The 26686-nt window shown below is 48.1% G+C and overlaps 1 protein-coding gene across 2 annotated transcripts; it reads right to left on the reverse strand.

Moving 5' to 3' along the window:
- Positions 1 to 1050: 1050 nt before the first annotated feature.
- LOC144138787 (uncharacterized) lies at positions 1051 to 23806 on the reverse strand. 2 transcript variants are annotated; one of them, XM_077671254.1, is made up of 4 exons: positions 23694 to 23806; positions 7730 to 7809; positions 6783 to 7003; positions 1051 to 1168 (listed from the first exon to the last, which is right to left on the reverse strand). In XM_077671254.1, exons 1-4 carry the CDS (start codon positions 23704 to 23706, stop codon positions 1153 to 1155), a joined length of 330 nt encoding a protein of 109 aa, XP_077527380.1. In that variant the 5' UTR covers positions 23707 to 23806; the 3' UTR covers positions 1051 to 1152. The 2 variants fall into 2 exon arrangements, with proteins under 2 accessions (XP_077527380.1, XP_077527379.1); XM_077671253.1 differs by lacking the exon at positions 1051 to 1168 and adding an exon at positions 4188 to 4946.
- Between the last annotated feature and the right edge of the window lie 2880 nt (positions 23807 to 26686).

Genomic DNA, 26686 nt, shown 5'->3' on the forward strand with positions numbered 1-26686 from the left:
AGGATTTAAAGTGCGCCAACGCAACGCAGGCGATGAGGCGCGCCGTAGTGGAGGGCTCCGGATTAATTTTGACCGCCTGGAGATCTTTAACGTGTGCCGAAATCTCGTACACGCGGGCGTTTTTTGCTTTTCGCCTCCATCAGAAAAGCGGCTGCCGCGACCGGGAATCGAACTTGCGTCCTCGTGCTCAGCAGGACAACACCTTAGCCACTGAGCCACCGCGGCGGGTAAACAAGTTTGCTTACTCCCGTATACTTTAAGCATCACTTTTGCCTTTGACTCTTTTCGGCGCCTTAACACTTACGTTTCAAGAACCAAACTTTTGCTAATAGGGTGGCCTTTTGCGAGCTTGATGCTATTTACCTCGCTGAGAATTGTTGAAGGGGTGCTAGCTAACGACAGCATCTAAAATTATGCGCTTGTCTTGAAAAGACACAGCTTTTCTGTTTCTGGCAGCAGAACTCATCATTGACGAACTGATATCGCAGATACCAGTGGAGAAGCGCGCTACACGCCGACAGGATGGCCTAGCACCTCAGAAATGAAGTCTCGAACCGAAACCGTTCTCGTACGTGGAAACGCACGGTAGTTTGTGGTGCTAGCGAAAACAAACGTGAAGTGTAGGTACTCTTGCTACCTGGTGTAGTGTAACGCTACACAAGCAAAACCATAAGTGGATGCTACGTTAGCCACGGAATGCCGCCAGCCGCTTTGGTCATCATCACGACGAATTTCGTTTTTAGGCGATTCCAGTCTTCGTTGCTGCTGGCTCCTTACAGTAGCGCTAGTATTTGCTAAATTCATTTTTCCGGGCGATTTTTCAGTACAAGTGCAGGATAATAACGGATCAGCTTCTGGGTTACCCGCCGCAACGCTTCACTACACAGGGTCGCAAACACATGGGCTTCAATGGGGCTGCCAGTGGGGAATTGAAAAACTTCGCCGAATCAAGGAATTCGTTACACACAGGCTGGTTACATCCAGGTCTAACTGCACTACCAATCATTATTTCATCTTAATACACAATAAAAATCACTCTGACAATCATCAATTGGCACTGGCGATCTTTAATCAGCTCTCATACATGGCTATCACGCTCTTGCTCGGTTTGGCCTTCCTTGAGTTTTTGTACCATGCGTGTCGGCGTCGGGGTCAATCAAGGTCAACCCTACAATGAGAGAATCAGGGGTGGAAGTAGGCTTGAACTTTTTGGAGCAGCTCAATGAGCAAGAATAACGCTGTTTTGGTGCAGGTTTGGGTGATAAAACGAGTTTTGGAGCAGCTTTAGCACACCAAATGATGAGTTTTAGAACAGTGCAAGTCTGTTTTGAAACATATTTCCAGAGTCAAACAATATATATTTACAAATATTTATTTCTAGAAAACACAAAAAAAAACAAAAATTCAACGTTCTTACTCAACACTCCATCAATTCTGAGCCAACCACTATCACAATGAGTTTAAAATATAGCTTCCCGTAATTAAAACATAACGGCTGGCAGAACAATTTCGAGAAAACAGATAAGCGATGCGTAGAATAGCTACATTTAGACAAATGAAGATAAATGTTCGTGATATTACAAAAGCATCCCAGTAGTGACAAAGAGCACAGAGAAGGCCGGAGATAGGCAGAATGTCTCTTTTGCACTTACGCTGTTGAAGGTTTTAGTTCATTCTGCACAGAACGAGCCTCTAGACAAGCGGAAAAACTAGAAGAAACTAAGCGAAAAGAAATTAAGAGAAAATGGAACAATGAGGAAATGAGGTAGTTCAATGCATTGCATAACTAAACCCGGATAGACTCCAGAGAACATAAAAACAAATGCTGGTACTCAAAAACAAGAAGAAATACCCTCGCATATTCAATCAATCTTTATTTGGTATTAACAACACAGATACCAGGGGCACAGGAAAAAAAGCCAGAGAAAGAAGGCTTGACGAGGTCTGTGCCCTTTCGCAATGTACAAAAAATATACATATAAATATAAATACATGCACACTTCTATCTATGCAGGAAATAACATGAATCTGCATTGTGTTTATTCAAATGTAACAATTTATAAATGTTGTATATGCAACAGTTCATAAGCTTTTTCAGGGTAAACATGCGGGTTTATTGAAGGGGCGGTGCAGCTTCAGCGCACAGCAAGCTGTGCGGTCAATCAGCATACAAGGGCAAAAGTTTGTGCATTGGCGCACCCCAAGTTGGCTACCAATCTCGTGAAACCGCGCCGCCATCTGGAGACCAGGAAACTGCGACAGGTGACTCCAAGCATTAGTCTTTTAGGGAGCTCACCAGAGCGTGCCACGTCGTGAATGACAGCACAACAAATGAGTCCCTCCTCCTTCCTGCCCAATGCGACTGACATAAGCATAATCTCACATTTTCCCGACAATGTACAGCACCGCCTGGGAGCAGTTTTGGCACAATGCTGCCTTTTGCAGCAGGATGGCACAGCGTGGCGCAAATGGCGAGTACTACCACCCCTGCTTGGTAATAGAATGGCCATAGGATCTGTGGATGCTTCAGATGATAAGCTTCAAGCAGGTTTACATTCAGTTTAAACTTAGCTACCAACTGGAACTCACATTCCACTATGAAAACGCCAGCATAATTAACAGATAGTTTTTGATGTTTTTACAGCACACGTCCAGACTAGATTCAGCTACGGCTCAGTGTAATTTTGTTACAAGTGCTACATAGAGATGGCACCACGTCTTTGGTGCTACCTATCAAATCTGAGTTTGTAACAAACAGGCCGTGAAGTTACATCACCTAGTGACACCAGTCAGCATGTGTGGGAGATGCCTCAAGGGCCTGTAACCACACCAAACCTATCCTCGTACCCTTTTAAGATTATTTTGACTAACTATGGTTATTTGCAAAAACTAACTGTATTTTTTTACTTCACCATAGCTATATTTTGACTTCAGCTAAGTTGTGTGTTGGCTTCAGTCGCTATAACCAAGGAATGTTCATTTCAAAATGAAAATTATAACTATAACTACCACGTCTAAAGAAAACAAATAAGTGTATGGCATTCGGGTATCGGACATTCATGCATTAAAATGAACAGTTAATGCACATAACGCTGCAAAACATTAGGAAACTTTTAACACAAATTTAAATGGTATTTGCTTAAAAGACATTTCATTTTGTTATACACAATAAAATAGGAGTATGTTGTCTGTTCTGAAAACTAAGCTCTCTTGATTTTGAACCTCCCCTGAACGTCAGCTACAATCTTAACCTCACTTTCGTCGATCTGAAGTTGAGATGAAAAGTAAAGGCCTCACACATACAGGGTGTTGCAGCCTCTGACGCAAAATCACGTTGTGAAGTTATTGGCATTTTTCAGTGGCGGCCATTTCGTATACCACACAATGACAACACTAGTTTTTTACACAATGAGGCACTTAAAGGTTAGCCTTAAAATCTTTGGTTCTGTTTATCGCTTTGAGACACGACTTGTGACCATACCAGAATCAAAAGGCTCCAGCACATTAAAAGCCAACTGCACTCAAAATTTCTGTTCCTGCATAGGTCGCTGTTCCTGCACAGTATGACTAAAAAGACCGCGATGTATGAAGTATGACGCCTAAAATGTGCGTAATTACGCCGCAAGCGACCAGCAAAAATCGACGATTTTGAAAACAAAACTGGGTAAAACGCGGCCATTACGGGCAGGCGGAAGTGACGTATCAGCCGTCGGCGCGAGCGGCCAGACGGCCTGGCCTAACGGTGCGAGCTGTGCGGACCGGCCGACGCGGCCGGCTCGGCCAGCCAGGACGAGAGTGCGAGCGCGCGCGTGCGGGGGTGTGGGAGGCGCGCGGAAAAGCGAGCGGTTGTGCCGCAAGCACTATTCGTGCACTCCGACAGCAGCACACCGCGCAGGCATGATGTCGCAACGACACTCAAAAAGGAGAGAACCGTACGGTTAATGAAGCCTCTTGGGAGCCATGAAGACCAGGCGTACCGACGCGAAATACGAGTTTCCTGGATTCTCCCGCTGCGAGGCAGGCCGATCGGCCTGGACGGCTGGCATGTCACTTCCGCTAAATGGTTGTTTGCGCGACACGCCGGCAGGTGCTTTGTCGTCTGCAAGGGCGTTATTTTGATTGCCTGAAACTGAATAACCACGCAGTGCACAGAGCTACCGGTCGCGTCGCAGTAGTTCTTATGGTACCTACTACACATTTCGAAGGCATTTAGCCAGGGTGAAATTTGAGTGCAATTGGCCTTGAATGGCACCAGTGTGTTTTAACTCATCTAGTATGATTAATAACCTCTCATGTGAGTGTTTCTGTGAGTCTTCGAAGGCTTAATGGTCCTGGGTAATGTGTTCTCCAGGGCACTTGAGCCTCGCTGTGTTCGCAAGCAACAGAATCCTGCTGGCAGTGGCATCGAACCCTGTGCTACAATGTTGCAGAGTATAGCCAGGGCTTCGGTGTCAGTCATGATATGCCACGTGTTGGGTCCCCTCACAAACTCATCGGCTGTGAGTGCAAGGAACCGCAGCTTTGGAAACAAAGGGCGCATATGCTTCCTGATCATATCAGGAACCCGATCACCCGCCCCGCCCTTCTTGACACACTGTCTCATTGCCCACTTGTATGCAAAGGTCACAACAGCATTTTCGTCAATATTGCACACATTGTCCAAAAGGAAGCTCACAGTCTGAGCACTACAGTGCTCAAATGTCTTGGAGTTAAGCACCACTGAACTCCGAGACTGAAGCAGCATCTTGGCGGGAGCAACAGCGTCATTTTCCCCCGTGCTTAGTACGTGATCCAGGTAGAAGCAAACATCCTTAGGCTTAAGGTTGCCTTCGATGTACGTTGTGCACAGTGTGACCAGTTCTGTGACCAAGTACTTTGCGGCCGCGGTCCTGGTGTAGATGGCATCAGTGATACTGTTCGCTTGAAACTGCCTACTGTAGAAGAATCTGTAAATTTAATACAAATGCAACAAAAAGTGATTCAAAATTTTTCAGTAGTGTTTTCAGCACACATTTGTTGAGCAGCACTTCAAATTTTCCAGGAGGTGGACCGGTAGGGGGCACACAATGCGAACCCATTTCTCGTCGGCTCCGTTTTTGGACCCCCTGTCTTGCAGTTTAGCTCATTTCCACGTTGGTAATTTGTGCACCGCGAGAACCGGCAAGCCACACCGACACCAACATCGTGGCCGAAGACCAACCCAACGGTCAGTTACAGCCTTTTGGAAATCTGCCACGCTACCACCTCCGCTTGGCCTAACAGGCCTAGGGAGTTGCCGTCGCCGCCGGCGCAACACCTGCAAGCGGCGGCACAAGCTCCAGCGCATCGTCGCTCAGCACAAGACCCAGCATGGAAAGCATGATACTGCAGTTTGTAGACGTCTGGGCTTACATAGCTCCCAAAATGACTCCCCCCCGGACCTCACTTGCGCTCCATGTGGGGTTGTCCGCTCTTGCAGTGTGTACGATACTACTTGGGGCAGCGACCATTTTCCAATTCAAATACAACTGACGGGAAAGCAATTTCTAAACAAACGAGAACACACAAAATTATAGATCGGCAGTGTTTCCGGCAGAGCGTACAAGTCCGCAGCACCACTACAATGGAAGAATTCGTTTCTACATGGCAAGAGGCAGCGCTGCAGGCTAAGGAAGCAGTCGAATGTGACGACAGCTCGCCTGCCCCGGACAAACATTCAGCCAGACTTGGGCAGTAACTAGTTACTAGTAACGTGTTACCGGTAGCTAGTTACTTTTTTCAGTAACTTGTAACTGTAACTAGTTACTTTTAAGTTACGGAAATTTCTAACTGTAAGACTGACTTTTTGTGGAGTAATTGTAACGAGAAATATTGTTACAGTTAATTTAGTTCTATAAAAAATTATCCAACAGCAACACTCATTAACGACCGATGGTGTGGACACAAGTTCAGTAATGTGTGTGGCATGCTGACAGTGTGAGACACTTCTTAGGTCAGAAGTGCACAGCCTGTTCCTGCCTATGACTGAGAAAGAGGAGACGAAGCACCAGTGCAGCCTTACAGCGCAGAAATCGTGACCGGATCGAATGCCACGCGTCTCTTTTTAAGTTTTGATAAGGAAAAGAGGAGGCCTTTCGCTACATGTGCACGCTAGGGAATAGGTGATGGCTGTCGCCTTCACATACAAAAGGCAGACTGCAATCGTGAACATCAAAGCATCAAATTGTTGACACGTCGTGCTGCTTCCCGATCACAGTGTAGTGTCGTTATTCACTTTCTGTAATTCCAACTGAGATGGCTTCCTCATGCTGTCGGAATTACCAAGCTTTTACTTTATTTATTAACCTAACATGCATTTTACCAAACGAAATGAATTCTGTAGGTTGCATGTGCTCTCCTTCACAGATTTTTTTCCTGCTGCCCTTTCTGCTTTGCATCCTCGTGCACACGTCAGGAGACTCTTTTCCAACTCGTTCTGTGACTTTCACACCACTCGAAAAGGAAGTCGTGCATTTCTGCGGGCAGTTTTCCGTCCCGAATTCATCTACATATAATACCCGTTAAGGATAACAAGTCACAATTAGCTTCTATTGTGCCTTAGCTAGAAGCCACTCTAAAATGTAGAGAGGAATTGTAACTCCTACATCTGGAAAGTTTTTAAATGAGGCATTGCACACATTTGCTCGCCGCAAGCGCACGGCAGTATCAGCTTCATTTTTTGCAGAAATTTCTGTTCGGTGAAAATTTTGGAGACTAATGACTGGAAAACATCCTTGTCTGTGTTTATACGAAGAAACACTTACTGAAGCAGACCATGAAAGCCATCTGGATGTAAGTCAGAAATGACCACTTTGTCTTCTTTGGCGAAGTTACCATAAAACATGGCCTTGAACACGTCATTCTGCAAAGCCAAAATGAGCCGGTGCGCTTTGAATGACCGAACTTCGGGAGATAGCTTCCACTGCACCACAAACTCCACATCGGTCAACTCGGCATCTTGTCCAAGAAATTTTCCAAAGGAGAACTGTAAAGACAAGATGTGAATCAGACTGTTGGTCACAGTGAAAAAGCTAGGCACTCAGGAACACAAAAGCACAGCCTTAACAAGTTGCAGTTATCTGGTTAAGGCTCCCGTTGAGAATGATGACAAGAATCAGCAGACAGGATTCAAGCACTGCTTCCAACTGACTTTCTGCTTCCGGGCCACCAAAAATTTGGCCCCCATATGCACAGGACTTGTGGCCCTGCATTTCCTATTTTGCCTGTTAAAAGGCTTCTCAGAACACAGGGCATGGACAGTTTGTGCGGTGACCGAAAAACAATTTAATGCTCACTTTCCTGCAAAGTTATATCAGAAAACTGAAAATCGTGACCAAGTACGGTGTGGCTGTGTTTCAGATGAAATCTGTTTCGGTCACAGCACACGGAAGCGAAGCAGGCCATGTTTACTCCAATCACAATGTTTTTTGTGTGCAGTTGCATACGGCGCTGTACCATTACACACCGATAAATAAGGTACACTCCACGGATAGCTGTTGCATTCCTCAATTACAGAAGTTTAATAACAATTCAGCTAGATACAGAAGTTTAATAACATTTTCAGCTCGATACAAGTTCTGGTAGTAGGTTCCTGCTTCACAGCCTCCTGAAAATAGTAGTATCAACAAGGCGCTACTGTGAGTGTGGATGAATTGAAGCATACCGTCATGCACTTAAATGCCAAACTCTTTAATTGCAAGCAGGGCCTCACCTCGCCATGGCTGTCAGTCTGACACGAGACTGAATTTCCCTGTCCCCTGCGTCTTCCACAGTAATGACACGAAGACGGCCCTAATAAAAGTGAAAAATACAAGCGGGTGACCCTTCAGTGATTCAATCGCTGCAAGCAATCCACTCATTTAGTACATTCGCAATGGTAGTCTCAAGAGAGCCTCAATTTCTGCAGCATCTTCTTCTTTGGTGGGGTTTTTTGGCGCAAGGGCATCTAAGGCCAAGAGCGCCATTGCTACGATGAGGTAAAAATGTGCTAATGAAATGAGTGCAAATAGTGCATAAAATTACTTCGGTGTAAAGGGCCGGATCCAAAAGATGAGTGAGGAGTGTGATGAGGCATGGAATGAGCTAACGGTGTATAGGGCAATGGTAAATAGAACCCTACGGATGAACAAGGTAATGAGGCGGACGAGAATGCTACTTTCTAAAACAAACCTGCTTTAAAAAACCGATATCATCAAGGTATTCTAAAACTCTGCTGAACTCGAACACAGGACAGTCTGATAAAAACATTGCAATGTGCCGTGGCATATTCTTACGGTACATTTCCGGGAAATAGCGTCTCCTTTCTGGTTCCATGGCCGAGCACTCAACCAAAACATGGAGGACTGAAAGACCCTCGCCACATCTGGCACAGTTTGGCGGCTGGTCACCAGTCAGGAGGTAGGAATGCGTGCCATGTGTGTGTCCTATTCGTAGTCTGCATCGCCAGACCTCAAAGGCCCTGTTTTTTTCCCTGGCAGCTGATCGGCCGATTATAGGTTGTACCAAGTGAAGCTTGTTGTTTACTTCTCCGTCCCATTCTTTCTGCCAGAGCTGAAGGAGTATGTGTTTTACTGCTGGTTTCATATCCAGGTAAGGTACTTGCGTGATGTCAATACTGGTTCTTTCAGCTGCTCTGGCAGCAGCCTGGTCGGCTTCCTCGTTGCCAGCTATGCCACAATGGCCAGGAACCCAGCACACTATAATTTCTAAATTTAGCTGGTGTGCTTTGTACAGAGCTTTAAGAAGGGCAGTAAATGTGGGATTCTTGGTGCCCTTTCCTGTGGACAGGGCCGTGACAACGCTGAGTGAGTCTGTGAAGATAACAGACTTTTGTGTTTTGCTTGTGATAATGTGGTCCACAGCCAGATATACTCCGTGTGCTTCTGCTGTAAATATGGTTGTGTTTTTATGCATTGTTTTTGCTATTGAAAGATGCTGTCCAACAACTGCACAGGCCACAGCCGATTTGGTTTTCGATGCATCAGTGAAAAACTGAGCAGCCTTGTACTTGTCTTGGAGGTATGCGAAGTGCTGTTTGACTTCCAATAGTGAGCCTTTCCTGTCTACTTGTCTAAATGAGGTGTCGCATGATATGATGCTTGTATCCCAGGGTGCCACGCATTCATCTGGGGTCATTTTGAGAGTGTCATCAAACGAGATCGATAGTTTTGTAGAGATGGAATTGATCAGCAGTGGAAACGGTTGAGCTAAGGAAGGTCGATTTGAAAAGAGCAGCATTCTTGAGTTATCTCTAATCAGGGAGTCACACGGGTGCTCGGGCTGTGACGTAACCTTCAGGGCATAAATAATACCAATAAAAGTTCGCTGGTACTCCAGAGACCAACAGTCTGATTCAGCATAGAGGCTCAGTACTGGACTAGTGCGGAAGGCCCCTGTGGCCAACCTGATGCCCAAATTGTGGATAGGATCAAGCATTTTCAGTGCAGTGCTAGAGGCTGACCCATAAACTACACATCCATAATCTAGGCGGGACAAAACAAGACTTTTGTACAGGTGTAGTAGACACTTCTTGTCAGTGCCCCATTTCATGTGTGCTAGATTCTTAAGCACATTCATTGCCTTCAAACACTTCAGTTTCAGATGCTTCAGGTGGGGGGTGAACGAGAGTCTCGAGTCGAAGATCAATCCGAGAAACTTATGTTCTGTTTTAACAGGAAGCAGCTGTCCATTTAAGTAGATTTCTGGTGCAGGGGCAATGCCCCTTTTTTTCGAGAACAGTACACAGGCACTTTTTGAGGGGTTAAATTTGAAGCCATTCTCATCTGCCCATTTGGACAGCTTATTCACTGACAGCTGAATTTGGCGTTCACAAAAGGAGAGATTGCAGGACTTGAAGCCGATCTGCACATCGTCAACATACACTGAGTAAAACATGGTTGGCGGAAGTACAGTGCGTAGGGAATTCATTTTTACAATGAAAAGTGTGCAGCTCAGCACACCTCCCTGCGGCACCCCTGTCTCTTGTGTGAATGGTTTAGACAGAGTGCTGCCGATCCTTACACGAAATGTCCTATCAGAGAGGTAGCTTTCAATTGTTTTTAGCATATTTCCTTGTATCCCAAGGGCACAAAGATCTCTCAATATACCAAACCGCCAAGTAGTATCATAGGCCTTTTCAAGGTCAAAGAATACAGACAGAAAGTACTGTTTATGCGCGAACGCATATCTTATTTGGGACTCCAAGCGCACAAGTTGGTCAAGCGTGGATTTTTGTTCTCGAAAGCCACACTGGAATGGATCCAGGAGCCTGTTTGCTTCTAGAAAATGCATTAATCTTCGGTTGATCATTTTTTCAAATACTTTGCACAAACAGCTAGTCAGAGCTATAGGTCTGTAGCTAGATGCAACTGCTGGGTCCTTCCCTTCCTTCAATACTGGAACAACAATGGCCTCTTTCAGCCTTGGAGGGATATATCCATTGTTCCAGATCCTATTAAAAAGTGATAGTAATGCAAGTTGAGTTTCTGGGTGCAAGTTCTTGATCATTTCATAGTGAATATTGTCAGGTCCAGGTGCTGCTTTACCAAGTGTGTTTAGGCAAGCTTCAAACTCAGCAATAGAAAACTCAGCATTATATGCCTCACTTGGAGGTGATTTACGATGAAGTTGCAGTTTTTCTTCCCTACGTTTCAATTTAAGAAACTTGGCTGAGTAGTGCGCTGCACTTGAAACCGACTCAAAGTATGCTCCCAGTGCATCCGCCTGATCTTCCAGAGTGCCACCAGCATTATCAACTAGAGGGCGGGGGCAAGTCTGCTGCCCTTGCAACTTGCGTATCCTATTCCATACTTTATTTTGGTCGGTGTAAGAGTTAATGCCCTCTATGTACTTCTCCCAACTCTCACTTTTTGCTATCCGTCTCACTCTTCTCGATTGGGATTTGATGCGTTTGAAGTTTATGTAGTTTTCAGTCGTGGGAGAGTTACGGAAGAGGCGCCATGCTGCATTTTGTTTTTTCCTAGCACTTTGGCAGTCCTCATTCCACCAAGGAATCGGCTTTCTTTTTGGGTTACCAGAACTTTGTGGGATACATTCACTAGCAGCTTCAATTATGTGCTTTTCGATAAAAGAAAGTGCGCTGTCGATGTCCAGTGAATCTAGATAGTCACGTGGAAGACAGGTGAGCTGTCGAAACGTTTTCCAGTCAGCAGACCCCATCCTCCATCGTGGTACATTGTTCTGCCCATGTGTCGACACTACCTTCTCTTTCAGCACGATTGGAAAGTGGTCGCTTCCATAAGGGTCATCCAGGACGTGCCAGTCCAGTAGTGGGAAGAGAGTAGCAGTGCAGAGAGCTAAGTCAACTGATGAGGATGTTTTGTGCGTGGGACTAAAGTATGTGGGCTTCTTTTTGTTCAGTATGCAAGCTCCAGTGGAGACTAGTAATTTTTCTATCATTCGCCCTCTTGAATCGTAGTTTTCACAGCCCCAGAGAGGATGATGGGCATTGTAGTCTCCTGCTATTATGTACGGTTCTGGCAGCTGGTCCATTAGATTTTCAAATTCAGATTTCTGTAGTCGCTTGTCTGGGGGAATGTAAATGGAGCAAATTGTTATTAATCGCTGCAACCATATAACTCTCACAGCTACAGCCTCTAGTTCAGTCTTGAGTTTAACTTCCTTAGCTGTGGTTGACCTTTGCAGGATAATGGCCACACCACCCGATGGTTGGTTGGTGTTTTGCCTGTCCTTTCTGTATGTGATGTACTGGGGTAAAAAGTCTGTCTGTTTGCTGCTTAAGTGGGTTTCTTGGAGACACACTGCCAGAGGTGCATGCTCCCAGAGCAGCTCTTTAACATCATCCAGGTTTTTCAGAAGCCCCCTGCAGTTCCACTGCAGTACACTACAAAAAGCCATTGCTAGTATTGAGGCGTTTGTTACTAAAGGCAGGCTCAGCTTGTTAGCTGCCAGAGCCTTTTCCAGTAGGAGACACCTTAGGGAGCTCTGCTTTCTTTATCAGTTCCTGGGAGTTCGTACACTCCAGTGGTTTGTGGCGATCCTTCGGCGTGATTGACGTAGAGGATGGCTCACTTGTGTCCATAGCCTCCAAAGAAGGCTTCTTTGTTGACGGTTTGAGACCTGGGGCCTTGGCTGGCCTCTGGTTCTCCTGTGAGGTTACGACCGTCTCAGTGGTGTTAGGCAGCTGTGCAGACCGCGAGGCTGCAGCTGACACATTGGCCGTTTTCGGGCCACCATTTCCTGGAGGTGCAGCAGGTGCCGCTGTTTGCACCTGGGGGGCTGATGATGTCCCCTCAGGCCCTCTGAACGAGGTCCCTGATTGGACAGTTGCCGCACGTGGCGCCGCCCCCTGACGCGCCACGTCGGCGTATGCTATCTTATGCGTGATAGCAAGACGCCTGCGTGCTTCGGGGTAAGAGATGTTTTCTTTTACTTTCAACGCAATGATTTCTTTTTCTTTTTTCCATTGCTGGCATGAGCGTGAGTATGCAGCATGGTCACCGCTGCAGTTGACACAGTGTGGTGGGGCAGTGCAGCTTTCGGACACATGGTCGGTTTTGCTGCATTTTGCACATGTCTGCTTACCCCTGCAACTCTGTGATCCGTGGCCAAATTTCTGACAAGTATAGCACCGGCGCGGGTTGGGGATGTAAGGTCTGACTCGGATTTTCACGTAGCCAGCTTCTACGGTCTCCGGGAGAACCGTTGTGCCAAAGGTGAGGACAATGTGCTTGGTGGGGATTTCTTTGTTTTCGCGGCGGATGACTATCCGCTGAACTTTGATGACATTTTGCTCATGGAAGCCTTCAAGGAGTTCATTTTCAGTAAGGTCTAGGAGGTCTGCTTCACTTATGACACCACGCACGGTGTTCATGGAGCGGTGAGGACTGACAGTAACAGCGTTGTCACCAATTTTGTCAACTTTGAGGAGCTTGTCACACTGAGTCTTGTCTTTAACTTCAATCAGCAGGTCGCCATTGGACATTTTTTGTGCCTTGTAGCCAGCCCCAATGAGGTTCGACAGACATTTCGACACAAGAAATGGTGACATCTTTCTCATTGTTGTGTTCTCATTTTCCGAGTGCATCACGTGAAAGCGTGGAAAACACTCTTGCCTCTTTGAAAGAAAAAATTCAAAGGTGGTTGCCTCGGTGCGCCCCCTTTTAAGAGAGCGATTCATGGAAAAGGGATTAGAAGATGCCATACAACAAGTATGTGTTCGGTGGCAAGGCCGGTCGCCCACCACCGAGCCCAACAAGGGAACGTGGCTTTTTCAGCACACGCTAACCGTACCTTGCCACTATAACCCTATGCTTGAAATCAAGAGTGACGTCTTTGCACAGGGTTAACCCTCGCCGCCTGCAGAAAAAACGGAGAAATAAGGAAGAGAGAAGATGACAGGACAGGGTTAGGAAAGACGATAGGAAAGGAAAAGAATGAAGAAGAGGACAGGAAAAGGCGACTGGCTGATTCCCCCCAGGTCGGGTCAGACTGGGGGCACCGTCTACGGGAAGCGGGGGCCGAAGTGGTGTGTTGCCTCTGCCAGGGGGCCATGAAGGTCCAAAACAACCCTGGCTTTGGCTCAACCACCAGGATGCCCTTTTCCCCGGACACGGCAAAGCCACGCACAGCCGAGGGCGTGGGTGGGTCCAACCCACATGGGCTCGGGGTCCGCGGTGTCGCCACTACCGTCACCTTGAAACGCAAGGCGCCCCTGCGGGCAATTTCTGCAGCAAATTTCGTACCCGCGGTAACTGAAGTGCTGGCAATCCAGAATGCCCACAAGGAAATAAAAGGCCCGAAACCTTTTAGAGCAAAGAAAAAGCTAATAACATCTTCCCTACACTCATAAAGAATTAGAAACTAGCAGTTACTTGTCAGGTTTTGATAAAATACGTCTGTCCATCTCAACAAAAGTTAGACCATATAAAGGAAATTGCCCAGGCAACTAGCGCACCATTACTGACAATGTCAGAGTATAGGCAGACATTACTGCCTGAATGAGTCGGTTCAACACCACGTTCCTGGTAGGTTTACCAAGTTCAAGTTCAAGCCCGTTCAAGTTCAAACTTCGGGGTTTTAGCACACCGACGTTAAACCTGGGCTTTGAGGCACACCGTAGGGGAGGTCTCTAGATTAATTCCGACCACCTGGGGGTCTTTTAACTTGCACAAAAACCTCAACACATGGGCATTTTTGCTTTTCACCTTTATCTGAAAAGTGGCCACCATGCATAGCAGCAGATTGAACCTCCCTTTGGGCTCAGGAGCATAACGCCTTAGCCACTCAGCCACTGTGGCGGGTAAGTGTAACGCGTGTAAATATAAGTGTTGTGCTTTTGCTCGCACTGTTTTCTACCATAATTAAAATGTCGCGTCCCTCAGCTGTAAGAATACTGGGGATGCCACTTATTGTCCTTGTGCAGGTAAAGTGAGGCCCATTTACAACGCACCACACACAAGTGGCAGGCTTTGCAGCCTCCATGTAAAAAGGCTATGGGGTATTCGTGTTGGTGCAGAGAATGTAGATCGTATGGACTCCAGCCCATCTGGGAGTGAGAGGGAACGAGACGGCTCACGACCTTGCGCGAGAAATGACACGCCGCACGAGGTGTGAAGACGCCGCCTTGGAGAGATTTACCCCCCTTCTGGCATACAGAGAAATGACCCAACATCTACGCCTGGCCCGACGCACCCTTCCCCCACCACACCAACACCTATCTATCGAGCAGGCACACCACTACCGTGCCTTGCAAACAAACACCTTTCCCCACCCAAAAAGAGTCTGCCACTACTCCGAACAAATTGCGTCCCCTAGCTGCCCATTCTGTGAAGCAGACTGCACTCTTTTCCACATGGTTGGTGGATGCCCCTCCCACCCTCTCCCCAAACCGAATCCATACAACTCTCACGAGCTCTGGAGGCGCGCCCTGTCCAGCTCACACCTGTCCGACCAGCTTCGACTAATGGAGCGGGCTGTAGCGGCTGGCAAAGCATATGGGGTCCTGGACTGAGTACTCCACCTCCTGATGACGCCATACAAATTTACTACACAATAAAGATGTTTATCCTCCTCCTCCTCCTAGCAAGATCAGTTCTATTTCCTATTTCCCTGAAAGACATGCTGTCTATGCAGTGTCTATTTCCCTGAAAGACATGCTGCAGGTGACGGAAGATGAAACCGAAGGCAGAACGAGGTCAATTGCATCAGTTTTGTAGGTGTCATTTGCGGAGAGGAGGAATCGTGGAAACCCGTGAGTGGCCGGCGAGGAGGCGCCGTCCCCCTCGCTCAAAAGCCAGGTGCATGTTCACGCTCACGTCATGGGCCACGTGGAAACCCAGTCATCCAATCAGATGGCGGGTCGAGTGACATGACGTCATTTGAAGAGGTGACAACTCATGTGGGAAGCCGGCACCGGGGAACTAAACGAGGTGACGGCCAGAAGAACACGAGTGAAAGGAGCCGGGCTCTTTTCAGCTAGCCTCAAGCAACATCGTGTACCCGTTCACGACCAAGCCAAACAGGTTTGGCCGTGAACCAATGAAGGACCCCTGGGAGAAGGCCGTGCTGGGTGGTTTCGAAATAAACCCCCTCGAGGCTTTTCCTTCATTGGCCTTGCCTCTTGCCAGCCTCCCATTTAGGCGCCGTAGGCACGCCTGCCCTGTGTGGAGGATTCTCCGAGTGTGACCTAGTGTACATATTTAAGACGGCCCCCAGTTCATCTGCTTGTGCTCTTTCGCAGAGCAAAAAAAGCATTTATCGTTCGTTCAAAAATGAGTTATCAGAAGTTGTGTCCTCAGCGATACAATTCAATGGATAATTTGTTTTGGATGTCACTTAAACTGTGTGTTGTAGAGCGGTATACACACGCTGATGGTCCAAGCACCACTGATAACATTGAACCTTTGGATGGGGTAGCCGGACAGCACCAGACGCAAGGCGGAGTCACAGGTGTAGCAATAAATCCTACATTTTTGTGCAGTTTTAAGGCTGCTGTATATAACAGTCCCATAGTCGGTACTCGAATTGAATAAACTTTAAAAAGGTGTAAACGGCAGACCTTATTTTCTTCATACCACTGGTGGTGCCGTATTTTTTATGCTCATTGTTTTACACATATCATTTTGAGTTTTTCAATGTGCCGGAAAACCGCCATCATTTCATCTGTACAGTAACAATCAAAAATTCATTCTCTTTTTAAGAGTATGTCCTCTTTTTACGAGTATGTCCACTCCATTCAGTTGTCATATAGGTTCTACATATGTGCTGCATTGCTTGAAAAATAAAAACACAAGCTTTTTTTGATAAGTGACACCAGATTCACTTTCCTCCGCCCCTGGTCAAGTGTTACACCAAGTTGTATCCGCCATTCACACAGACCACTTACACAACTTTAAACTGACCTAAGAAATTTAGGTTACAAGTGCTTTTCGTAGCGTTTGTCTTAGCAATACTGTGGTACCATGCAGACAGTCGAGTGCATCGTCAATCCGAGTGATGGATAAACGTTCTTCTTAGTCATTTTTTCCAGATGACGGTAATCGACACAAAAGCACCAAGTGCCATTTTCCTTTTTCACTAGCACGACTGGTGATGCCCAAGGACTGGAGGAAGGTTCGATGAAGCTTTTGCTAAGCATCTCGTCCACTTCCTGTTGAATGGCACGGTGCTTCACTTGAGAAACACGGTATGGTCGCCTGTGAAATGGGCTAGCATCGCCAGTGTGGATACATTGCTTGACGGTTGTTGCCTGGCCCAAGGATTGGTTGCTGAAATCAAATATGTCTCTCTAGGATGCCAAAAAATGAGACTACTCTTGGGCATGTGTTGGAGACATGTGGGGAAATCATGCGCATAAATTCGTCGGATCCCAGCACGGAGGTGGCAAGACCTGCAGAGCCGTCCGAAGTTAGGGAAGAAACCTCGAAGTCTGATAATGGAAACAGGACAGCAACTTAAATTCCTTGGGGAAGAGCTTTGGGAGAAAACCCGAAGTTTAGGAAAGGAAGATGCATGTGGTTGTTTGTCACTGTCACAACGGTGTGAGGAAGGGTGACGCATTGCGTGAGCAGCACATCGGTGATTAGGGACACGACGTAGTCCTCGTAGAGAACAGCAGGGCACGCAGACATATGGATGCACGTCACAGTTTGTGACGGCAAGCAAACATGCTCAGTTGAACAGAAGCGAGGCTGAGGAACGTCGGCAGCGTCTGAAGCAAGGGGAGAAGCCCTGGCGGAGAACCCCTGTTGCACATGTCGCGTGCTCAGAGAGGAAATCTAGACTGAGGATCAGGTCATGGGGACATGTGTTGAGGACGGTAAACATCTCAGGTATTGTGTGGTCAACAATTCTTACACGAGCAGCGCACATATCGGATAACAGCAGGCGTCCATCCATCCACGACTCGCACAACTCGTAGCGGCGCCAGTAACCGGTACATGAGAAAGTGAACGTTCAGCAAGTTGTCCCCCGTCCTTAAAGTAAACAGAGGGTTTTTGGGCCAGGCCGGAATGCAGTGTCACCTCCGGAAGCTACATTGCCAAGTTTTTTCGTAAGGAGGTCGAGAGTAGTCGAACGTCAGCAAGGGGCGGTGAGGCTGTGTTGATCGGGACTGGCAGCGTTGGGGCGACGGTGAATGGTTCAATCTGGTGGTGGGACTGTTAGAGTTGGTCGCGTTAAGCTCAGTACAGGAAGAGCAGCAGTTCCGCCGGTCATCACAGTAGCCAAAAGGTGGTCGAGGACTATAGTTGGCGTAACTGTTTCGGAAGAACGAGACCCTGCGGCTGCGACAGTACCAGGCAATGTGGCCAACTCCAGAGCAATAAAAACAAATGGGTTTATCGTCTCGAGTATGCCACTCAGCAGAGTTACGGCGTGGGTAGCATGGAGGAGGATGTTCGTTGTGGAAAACGGGTGACTTGAACCCTTGCCGGAACGGAGAGTTAATCATGCCCACAGGGTGAAGGACCATGTTGGCTATTTCGTCGCGGACAATGGCTTGGATACGGGAATGGTGTGGAGCTCGGCCCGATCGGGCGTGTATGGCACTGCAGTAGTAAGGGCCGTAGCCTCCAGACCTCGGCACAAGATTTTGGTTATATCCGCTGATGACGGAACGGGATCTTCTATGCGTGGAAGACGTGCTGGTAGGCTGCCATCAGATCTTCACTCAAAGATGTAGCTGCTGTGTGCATAAGTCATGTGAAGTTGTGGGTTATACGGCGTCCTTTGGCCTCTTCGAATCGCCGGCATTCCTTAATAATGGAATTCACAGTGGCACAGTCTTTGCATATAAGAAGCTGGAACGAATCGTCCACAATGCCCTTTAGTATGTGGCCCACTTTGTCGGACTCCAGCATGGTGCTGTCAGCCTTCGCGCAAAGGGCCAAGACGTCCGGGATATATTGGATATACGATTCAGTCGACTTCTGGGCATGCAATGTCAGCTCCTTGCGGGCATGAAGCTGGCGACCAAGTTGCTTTCTGAACCAGTCTCGCAGCCTAGTTTTGAATACTCCCCAGATGGTCAACTCGGTCTCGTGTGTCTCAAACCACTTGCGTGCAGGACTTTCCTCTTTCAGGTAAAAGTTCACATTCTCAAGCATGATAGTGGAATCCCACCAGCTGTAAGCGCTAACACGCTCAAAGAGACTGAGCCAGTCGTCCACATCAGTGTTGTCCGTCCGGTGACCATACAAGACTTCTGGGGACGAGACCTAATGACGAAGCATGTCGTCGACACAGTCGCTCCATCAGCAGGCATAGTAACTCAAACGGAGCGACCACTCCGTGGTGGGTGGAGCAAGGCTGGGCGAGCAGTACGGGATGAGGTGTTGACACCAACTCCGCAACCTCCACCAAGAATGTGACAAGGTGGCGTGGACACGTCGTGTGACGATGTAAATGTATTTACAAGATGGGAAACCGATGAGGAGTAGTGTCATAGCAAACAGCTGGCCGAACAGAACACCGGGTGTTTTCTTTGAGGTCGTTCACGAGCGATCGCCCTACGTGGTTTAAGGTTTTTTGTCCTCATCTTTTGCGATGCTTCCTTCAGAAGGGTATGTTACAATATAAATAGCATGCAGCTAAGGCATACGCCTTAGCTGCATGCAGATTTAGCCCTAGGCAAAAATCTGAGTTGTGCCCGTTTCAATACATGCCTTGCACCGACGTCACAACGGAGAATGCTGGGATGCATAATCTTCATATTGGAGCACCGCCGACTTCGCGGATACCCCACACGGTGCTGTCTCCCCGCGGCTGTGGAAGCGGCAGCGACTGGACGGCGTTTCCACAATGGTGTTGTGCGCTGTTGTCGGCTGCTCGAACCGTAGCAAGTCGAATTCGAGGGAGGAGGAGGAGGAGGAAACAACTTTTATTGTCAGACAGAGCGCATTAAGCGCCCGATGGGGTGGCTCCCTCTTCACGGGTTCCATATGCTTCCAGGGCCGCCTGGCCCCTGTGGATCAGTCGGAGCTGGTCTTCCAGGGCGGGGCTGGATAGCAAGATCTCCCATCGCTCGTCAACGATGAGGATAGTAGGCGAATTACTTATGGGTATAGGTGGGGGGCGGTCTTTGGAGAAATTGCACTCTCCTATGACGTGCTGGAGAGTGCCTAGTAGATTGCAGTGAGGGCATCTGTTCTTGTAGATTTCAGGGTACATTTTATTCTGGAGGCAGGGGTGAGGAAAGGAGCCTGCCTGTATTTGCCTGTATATTGCTTGTTCTGCTCTAGTCAAGGAGTGGTGGGGGTGTGGGAATGTCTTCCTACCGTCCCTGTAATATTTGACTATATCTGTGTAGCTGGTGATGGGTTGCCATCCCCTTCCCTCCTCCTCGGTGGCCCGGGAGTTCAGCGCTCGGGCCTGTTGATGAGCATATTCGTTGCCCTCAACAGAGGAGTGGGCCGGGACCCAAACTAATTCGATCTTTTGTTTAGGAGGCCCAGCTTTTTCGAGGAGTTTTAGAGCCGCAAGGGACACCCAGCCAGATCTGTAGTTCTTGTACGCAGCTTGTGAGTCCGTAACGATCTTGGTGACGTTAGGTTGCAGGAGTGCGAGGGCTATCGCCACTTCTTCTGCTTCCTCTGAAGATGGAGTGTTGATCGATGCGCAGGTGACCAGCTTGTCCAACCCGGTGACCGCGACCGTTGCCCTTGTGGAGTGTTTGGGCAGGGAGGCGTCTGTGTAGAGGACAGTGTCGTCTTCCTCCAGGGTCCTGGAGAGGGCTCTGGCCCGGGCGTCGCGCCGTCCGGCGTGCCTTGTGGGGTTCATGTTGCGCGGTAATGGTTTGCTTTCCATCTTCTCAGTCCACTCTTCGGGTAATTGGCCGTGACAGGTATAGTGGGATTGCTGCCATCCGATCTTGCGGAGGACGCTTCTGCCCGCCTTGGTATGGCTAAGGCGGACCCTTTGATTGGACAGGTGGGCTTCTATAAGCTCGGCTACTGTGTTGTGGACTGCCATTTGTAGTAATTTTGTTGTGGACGAGTTTGTGGGAATACCCAGGGCCTGCTTTGTGGCTTTCCTGATTATTGTGTCAAGTTGTATTACATCATTTTTCAGGAGTTGCATATACGGCGCTGCGTAGATAATTCTTGAGGTAACAAAGAGGGAGAAATCGGCGAACAGGAGCCTATTTCGTCTACCGAAAGTGGTATCAAATCAGTGTGAGCGGACGAAAGACCTCAGTGCGAGTCGGCGACGCCTGTGGTTATCACGGATAAAGCGTGCCGATCTCAATCCCAACAGCCGTCACATTTGAGTCTGCGGTGCCCACTTTGTGACAGGTAAGCCAGCAACGTCTACAGCAGATCTAAGTGCCGCCTACAAATGTAGAAAATGTGTATTTTGTGCTTGTAGGCAGGCCAGCCAAGATTTGGGACGAGCACACCCTGAATGGGCGCCGTCGCTTGCGCTTGGCTATGGCACCAAAGCTCGTTGTACCGATCGTTACGAACGATCGAGAAAGCGGTATACAGGGAAAAAGACCGCTGAGACCGACGCAGCCACGGCGGCGTCCACGCAGCCGACGGACCCCAGCCACGGCGACGACGTTGCAACCATCCCAGATAGCAACGAAGTTGACGAGAACGAAAATGAGACAGGTCACAAAACTGGAGAAGTAAACAAGATAGTTCAAGATGTCTCCGTGCGTCACTTCGGGAAACTCGGCAACATCAGTCACGGTGTCCAGTCCCGTCTGCAGCGTGTAGGGATCCACACTGTCGCACATCCGAATCTTTTCATCGTAGCGTGCACGGGCTGATCCGATCAGCTGCGCACGATACGCCGCGTCGAGAGCCTCGACTCTCGAAGCTGGCGGCATCTTGCTCAGAAAGCGGTAAGCCTATAGTGGGTCGGGTGCATCAGCCGAGAAACATACACACACTACGCATAGAGCCACTAAATAAGCTAGTGGCTCTAACTACGCATAGCGAGCAGCGCGCGGTGCTCCAACATGGGCGCAGTAACTACGAGCGGGCGGAAGTGACGTCACGTGCAAGCCATGTATATATTAGCCACATTTAAACTGTGACGTAGTTGCATTCACGAGGCTTCTAACCAATGCCATGCACAGAAACCGCGATGCCCGCCTTGCCTGTGCTGCGTCATATCCCGGTCGTCTCTGCTTTCAGCCAATCCGGGCCCGCCCAAGCATGAATTAGACAAAACTGAGAATTGCGCCCTGTATTCCTCTGTCACTCTTTCACAAAACACGTGTAATTGTCACGGTTGGAAATGTAAGCAAGGGTGCACGCGATACGTGTGTAGCGGCAGGATGAGAAGAAAGATGACACGATTGGCTGAGTGGCAAAGCTAACGTACGCGAAAACGGCGCGCAGCCGAGCCGACACTGCCCGCTTTTTAAAAGTCTCTCATGGTGAAAGCGGTGCCGCAGACAAGTCGATCGGGAAAAGCAAGGAAAGAGAGCTGTGGCAATACCATATAGACCGGGACGCGCGCATGCTCCCATGCTACCGGTCTCAAAACATCGCCAGTGCAGTCCGATGCTCGGTCAGACGCCTCATTGTCTGTGTGTACTTTTTGATAAATGTATCAATGAGGCAGGTGTTTCCAACGCGAACCTAAACTGTCTTACCCTCGGTATTCAATGGCGTGGAATGCATGCAGGCAACCATGCGAGTGCGCCGCCATATCTGTGGCCAAGCGTCTGTTGCTAGGCGACGTTGTGCGCACGGCCCGCAGATCAGGCACCCCTCTTCTCCTCCATGCAACCGTGTCAGTGCGCCGTCACTCGTTACGTCGGGCTCCGCGGGATGGCGGCACTTGGCCGTGCTAAGCACGACTGTGAAACATGTGACTGTGTTTCACGTTACGAACTCTTCGCCGAACACAAAGTATTGCGCCGAGTTCACTGTGAGTACGATTAATAACATCTCTGTTGGCGCCACAGTTTAGAATCGGAGTGGAACAGAGCAGATGACGCACGCCGGTGTCTTTTTTTTTTCTTCGGCGTGCGGGCGCAGTGGCCCAGGCTGCGCCGTGTCCGTGGCGCATCGTCCATGTCTGTGGCCGTTTCCAGTGTTGCCAAGCGAAGAAATTGACCGCTAAACTTTTCAACGAATATATACCCCTGTCACACGGCAGATCTAATGACATTTACAGCAAATGTCATTCGCTCTAAATGCCATTAATTCGGCGCTACACGAGAATACTGAATGACATTTACCGGCTAACTGAGGTCCCGGACCTCAGTTACACCTCAGTTGGCGGCCGAATGTAGCCTCGACAGAAGTAGCGCGTACCTAGACAGGAAAATTCAGTAACAAACCAAAGAATATTGTTTCTAGAAACTGTCAGTACACTTATATTTCCTTTTTTGTATTGTTGCTCTAATAAAGAAAGACCAGCAAGTACTAACAAAAAAGAAAATCTCGTCCCCAGTGCGCGCGCTACCCTAATCCAGATTTTTTGCAGACTTGCCTCAGCTTGTGATGTCTACTGATGTCACCTAAAATCGGTGGTTTTCTTGTTTTTATTTTAAAAAATATTCCTTTGATACGTTTTTTTTTTTAAATATTACGTGTGAAAACATCCTATACGCGCTTGAAATGTAATTTTGCGTTTTTGCGAGATCGCTAATCGTCACCGCTATCACAATCAAATGACATTTGTTCCGCCGTGTAGACCCGCACGGCCGAGCCGAATGTCATTTACAGCTAATGTCATTCAGTTTGAATGACATTAGATTTGCCATGTGACAGGGGTAATTCAAAATCCTCCATAGCAAGCAAGCGCGCACACACTCTCGGCGTTTGAAACGGCAGAAATTCTGGTAACGTCAGTTAGCACACAATAAAGTTCATAAGGACTCACGAAAATCGGACATCAGCTGCTATCGCTTATCACCTCGGGTCTAGCAAGTCGTTGCCCATCAAAGAACTTATTTCAAACGTACATGGTACAGACACGAGGTTAAGCTCGCGACGCTAATGCCTTCTTACATTTTTCTCAGCGTATACGGCCCAAAATATAATCATTTGAGAAAAAGGTCAACGTTTTGCTTAACGCGTGGCGTAAGCGCGATTCCGGAACAATAGCGTGAAAAGAAAATTCCAGCATATTTTCACGTGCTAAGGCTCGCCACTGCGTATTAGGTACCCAACGCTAGCCGCACACTCATTTTTAGAAGTCTAATGTGCAGCAAATTACGACAAAACACTTACCGTAATAACTCATTGTCGCAGGAGCAAATTGAGCTGCCGCCTTCTTTTCGAAGAGGGATGATCACCTGACGTTCAGGAACGGTGGACGAGCCCCTAGTGCGCATGAGCCAAGTAGACATAAAAAAACAAAAGAAAGCGGCTTTTTTTTTTTACCGGATGTGACGTCATGGATTGAGAAAGATGGCTGCTGCGGTTTGGTTTGTTTCTTCGGTGCGCATCTCATCGTGGTGTTTGTCTACGGTTGCAGCGGTGACCACGGGCTTTGTGCATAGCTGTTTGGTTTGCGATTGTGATGAGCGCGCTCCAGAAGAATTTCTGGAGAGTACTTACGGCGGTGTGCAACGTGTGATTGGAACGGCGCGTGTATACGGCCCGATGACCACAGGCGTTATGTGCCGCCTGGGCTTGCGAGAGTGATAAGTGCGCTGCCTGGGAGCTTCTGCGCTGCGTATGTGCATGTGTGAGGCCGCTTGGCATTTCGCCGCCTACGGGAGAGTGCGCGTATGCCTTCTATATCAAAACACGCTGCCATCGTGGCCGAGTTACGTACCTACTGCTAACGGTCGTTCGCATGAAAACCATGTCGCGCACCACACGGTCGTTGACGCAGAAATAACGAGTCAAGACTATTGCGACCTACAAAGGTGAATCCTGCGCGTCGCTTTGGTTTGCGTGCTGTCATAACCTCCAGACATTCAGGAGGCCATGGACCTGCATATGAATCATTGCAGAGGGCTCTTGGCGCGCAGAAATGAATAATTTTCAATTATAGACCATAATTGCGATGGTCTCCAGAGCGTTGCTTTCCTGACGAGTTGCTAATGTGCCCTTTTCTGTGCTCAGAATTAGCTTCGGCGCGCAGATGTATGCCCTTGCAAGGTAAAACGCACACCAAAAGACGCTCTCCGCTGGCTTTACTATCTACTGTATAATCCCTACCTATACAGACCTTGTCACATGACATTAGGTGAGGCATTGTTTCGTAACTCGCACGATGTCGCCCAACGCCTCATCTAATATCTGTTCATTATTCCCGTAGCGTCTCCTAGTTGTTGCCTTGCACCTTGGGTTTTGTGCACCTAAGACAGGGTGCTTCCACAGGAGATACCCGTTTCTGTACGTCCTCGTACACAAAAGTGCAGTTGTGAACACCACATTGTTTTATGTGCCAGTTGAAGGCGAATTGACGTGTACTGAACTTGGACATAATTTGTTTCATGTGTAAAAATATCAGAGCAAGGTAAAATAATTTACTTCATTTTTTGTTGTCGCAAACACTACATTGTTTTTTTCTGTGTATGCACTGAACTTGCCAGTTTTGTCACTTGCCGTTGCACGTACGTATGCCGACCATGTGAAAGGAGGATAATTTCTCGGCTCCATTTGCATGAACCTTATGCTTGCTCGTGTGCACCAGCAATTTGGCCGAAGTTCAAATGCTGTGATAGTCGCATCGTTTCTGTTGTGGTATTCACTTGCAGAATATTCTTTTTCGAATGCTTGTCTTTAAACTTTGGTGGTGTTCTTTGTTTAACAACTTAATGCCTTACTGTCCTTTTCACAAAGCAAGCTTTCCAGTCATGTTTTGTCACTTACCCGCAGTGATGTGAAAAGTCATGGTGCAAAAAGAAAAAGTATATTGCGGCAGTACCCCATGTTTGGCATTTTCTGCATTACTACACTACCATTGCTGCTCTGCGAGTCGTATACTGGCCTTCTGAGCATTACACTGCTGGCCTGTCCTTCAGTGTCAGTGCCCTTTCAATGTGGTTGTTTTGGAAACTTACATAAGTCGTGCCAGGAAATTGCTGCCCTTCCATACCTACGTGGCATCTCGCATCGTATCGAGAAAAGTGGGGAGCATGCCAGTGTGCACAGTATTTATTCAGTGCACCAGGCAAGCTCGGTGCTTTGTACTGCGTAGTACGTGGTTGTGGGTCCAGGCTTCCTCTGCACACCAAAAAGCATGCCACTACATTCGTAGTGTGTAAAACAAAGATATTTTATAAAATTCCATTGACAGGCGGGTGAACGTACTATCAAGATACAGTGAAACAAAAACAACGGAGCACGTGGTTTTCAGTACATCCTACACATCCTGGCGATGAGCTGTTTATGCAAAGTAGGAATAATTTACAAGTGTCCAACCTTGGTATGGAGAGAGCGAGAGAGAAAAAACATCCTTAATTGTGGATTCATTGGTGTAGGATGGTCAGAGCACTGGCTCTGTGTGGGCTGTCTGCTAGTACGGAGTGCCCTGGTCCTTTAGGGCTGCTCGAGCCCTCTCTACCAGCGTGCGCTGGGTCAAGAGGTCTGAGCTGGACAGCCGGTCCACCCACTGCTCATACATAGTACAAGGATTTGGTGCGAGGGATGGAGATTGTTAGCATTCCCATACCAGATGGTACAGGGTGCCACGCGGGCGGCAAAAGCTGCAGATGCTGTAATAATGGGTGCGGTAGATAAGGGGGAGGAGGGTTGAGTGGGGTTATAAGTTGGTCTGGAGCCGGCAAAGTGTGGCCACTTCAGCTCGAGAAAAGTGGGAGTGGGGTGGAGGGAACCGTTGATACTCATGTCCAAAGTGTGAGAGTATGTCTGCAAAGCCATTGAGCGTGTGGGGGGGCCTTCTCCTGATCTAGACTTCGGAGATGGCACGGAGAGTGTGTACCTGGGCAGCAGTGTGCACCGTCTCATTTCCATCGATGCACTCATGTCCAGGGGTCCAAACTATATAGATGTCGGGAAGCTGCGGGGTGGTCTCAGAGGGGCCGACAAAACACTTGGTTTATTCGAAAGATTGCCTTGTTATAATCGTGCCGACACCACCTTTAATGTAAACTTGCTCAAATGTTTTCTTGAAGCCACGAAGGAAAACATTCCGCCTGGATTTTCCCGCACATCTTGTTAACAACCAATTTTGCCATTGACGTCATACCGTATCTATCCTCTTTAATGACTCAACAAATGCGCCATTACTACCCTTGTTCCCTAAC

The sequence above is a fragment of the Haemaphysalis longicornis genome, unplaced genomic scaffold (genome assembly GCF_048455015.1).
Source record: "Haemaphysalis longicornis isolate Haplotype H1 unplaced genomic scaffold, Haemaphysalis longicornis Haplotype H1 scaffold_5, whole genome shotgun sequence".
NCBI lineage: Eukaryota > Metazoa > Arthropoda > Arachnida > Ixodida > Ixodidae > Haemaphysalis > Haemaphysalis longicornis.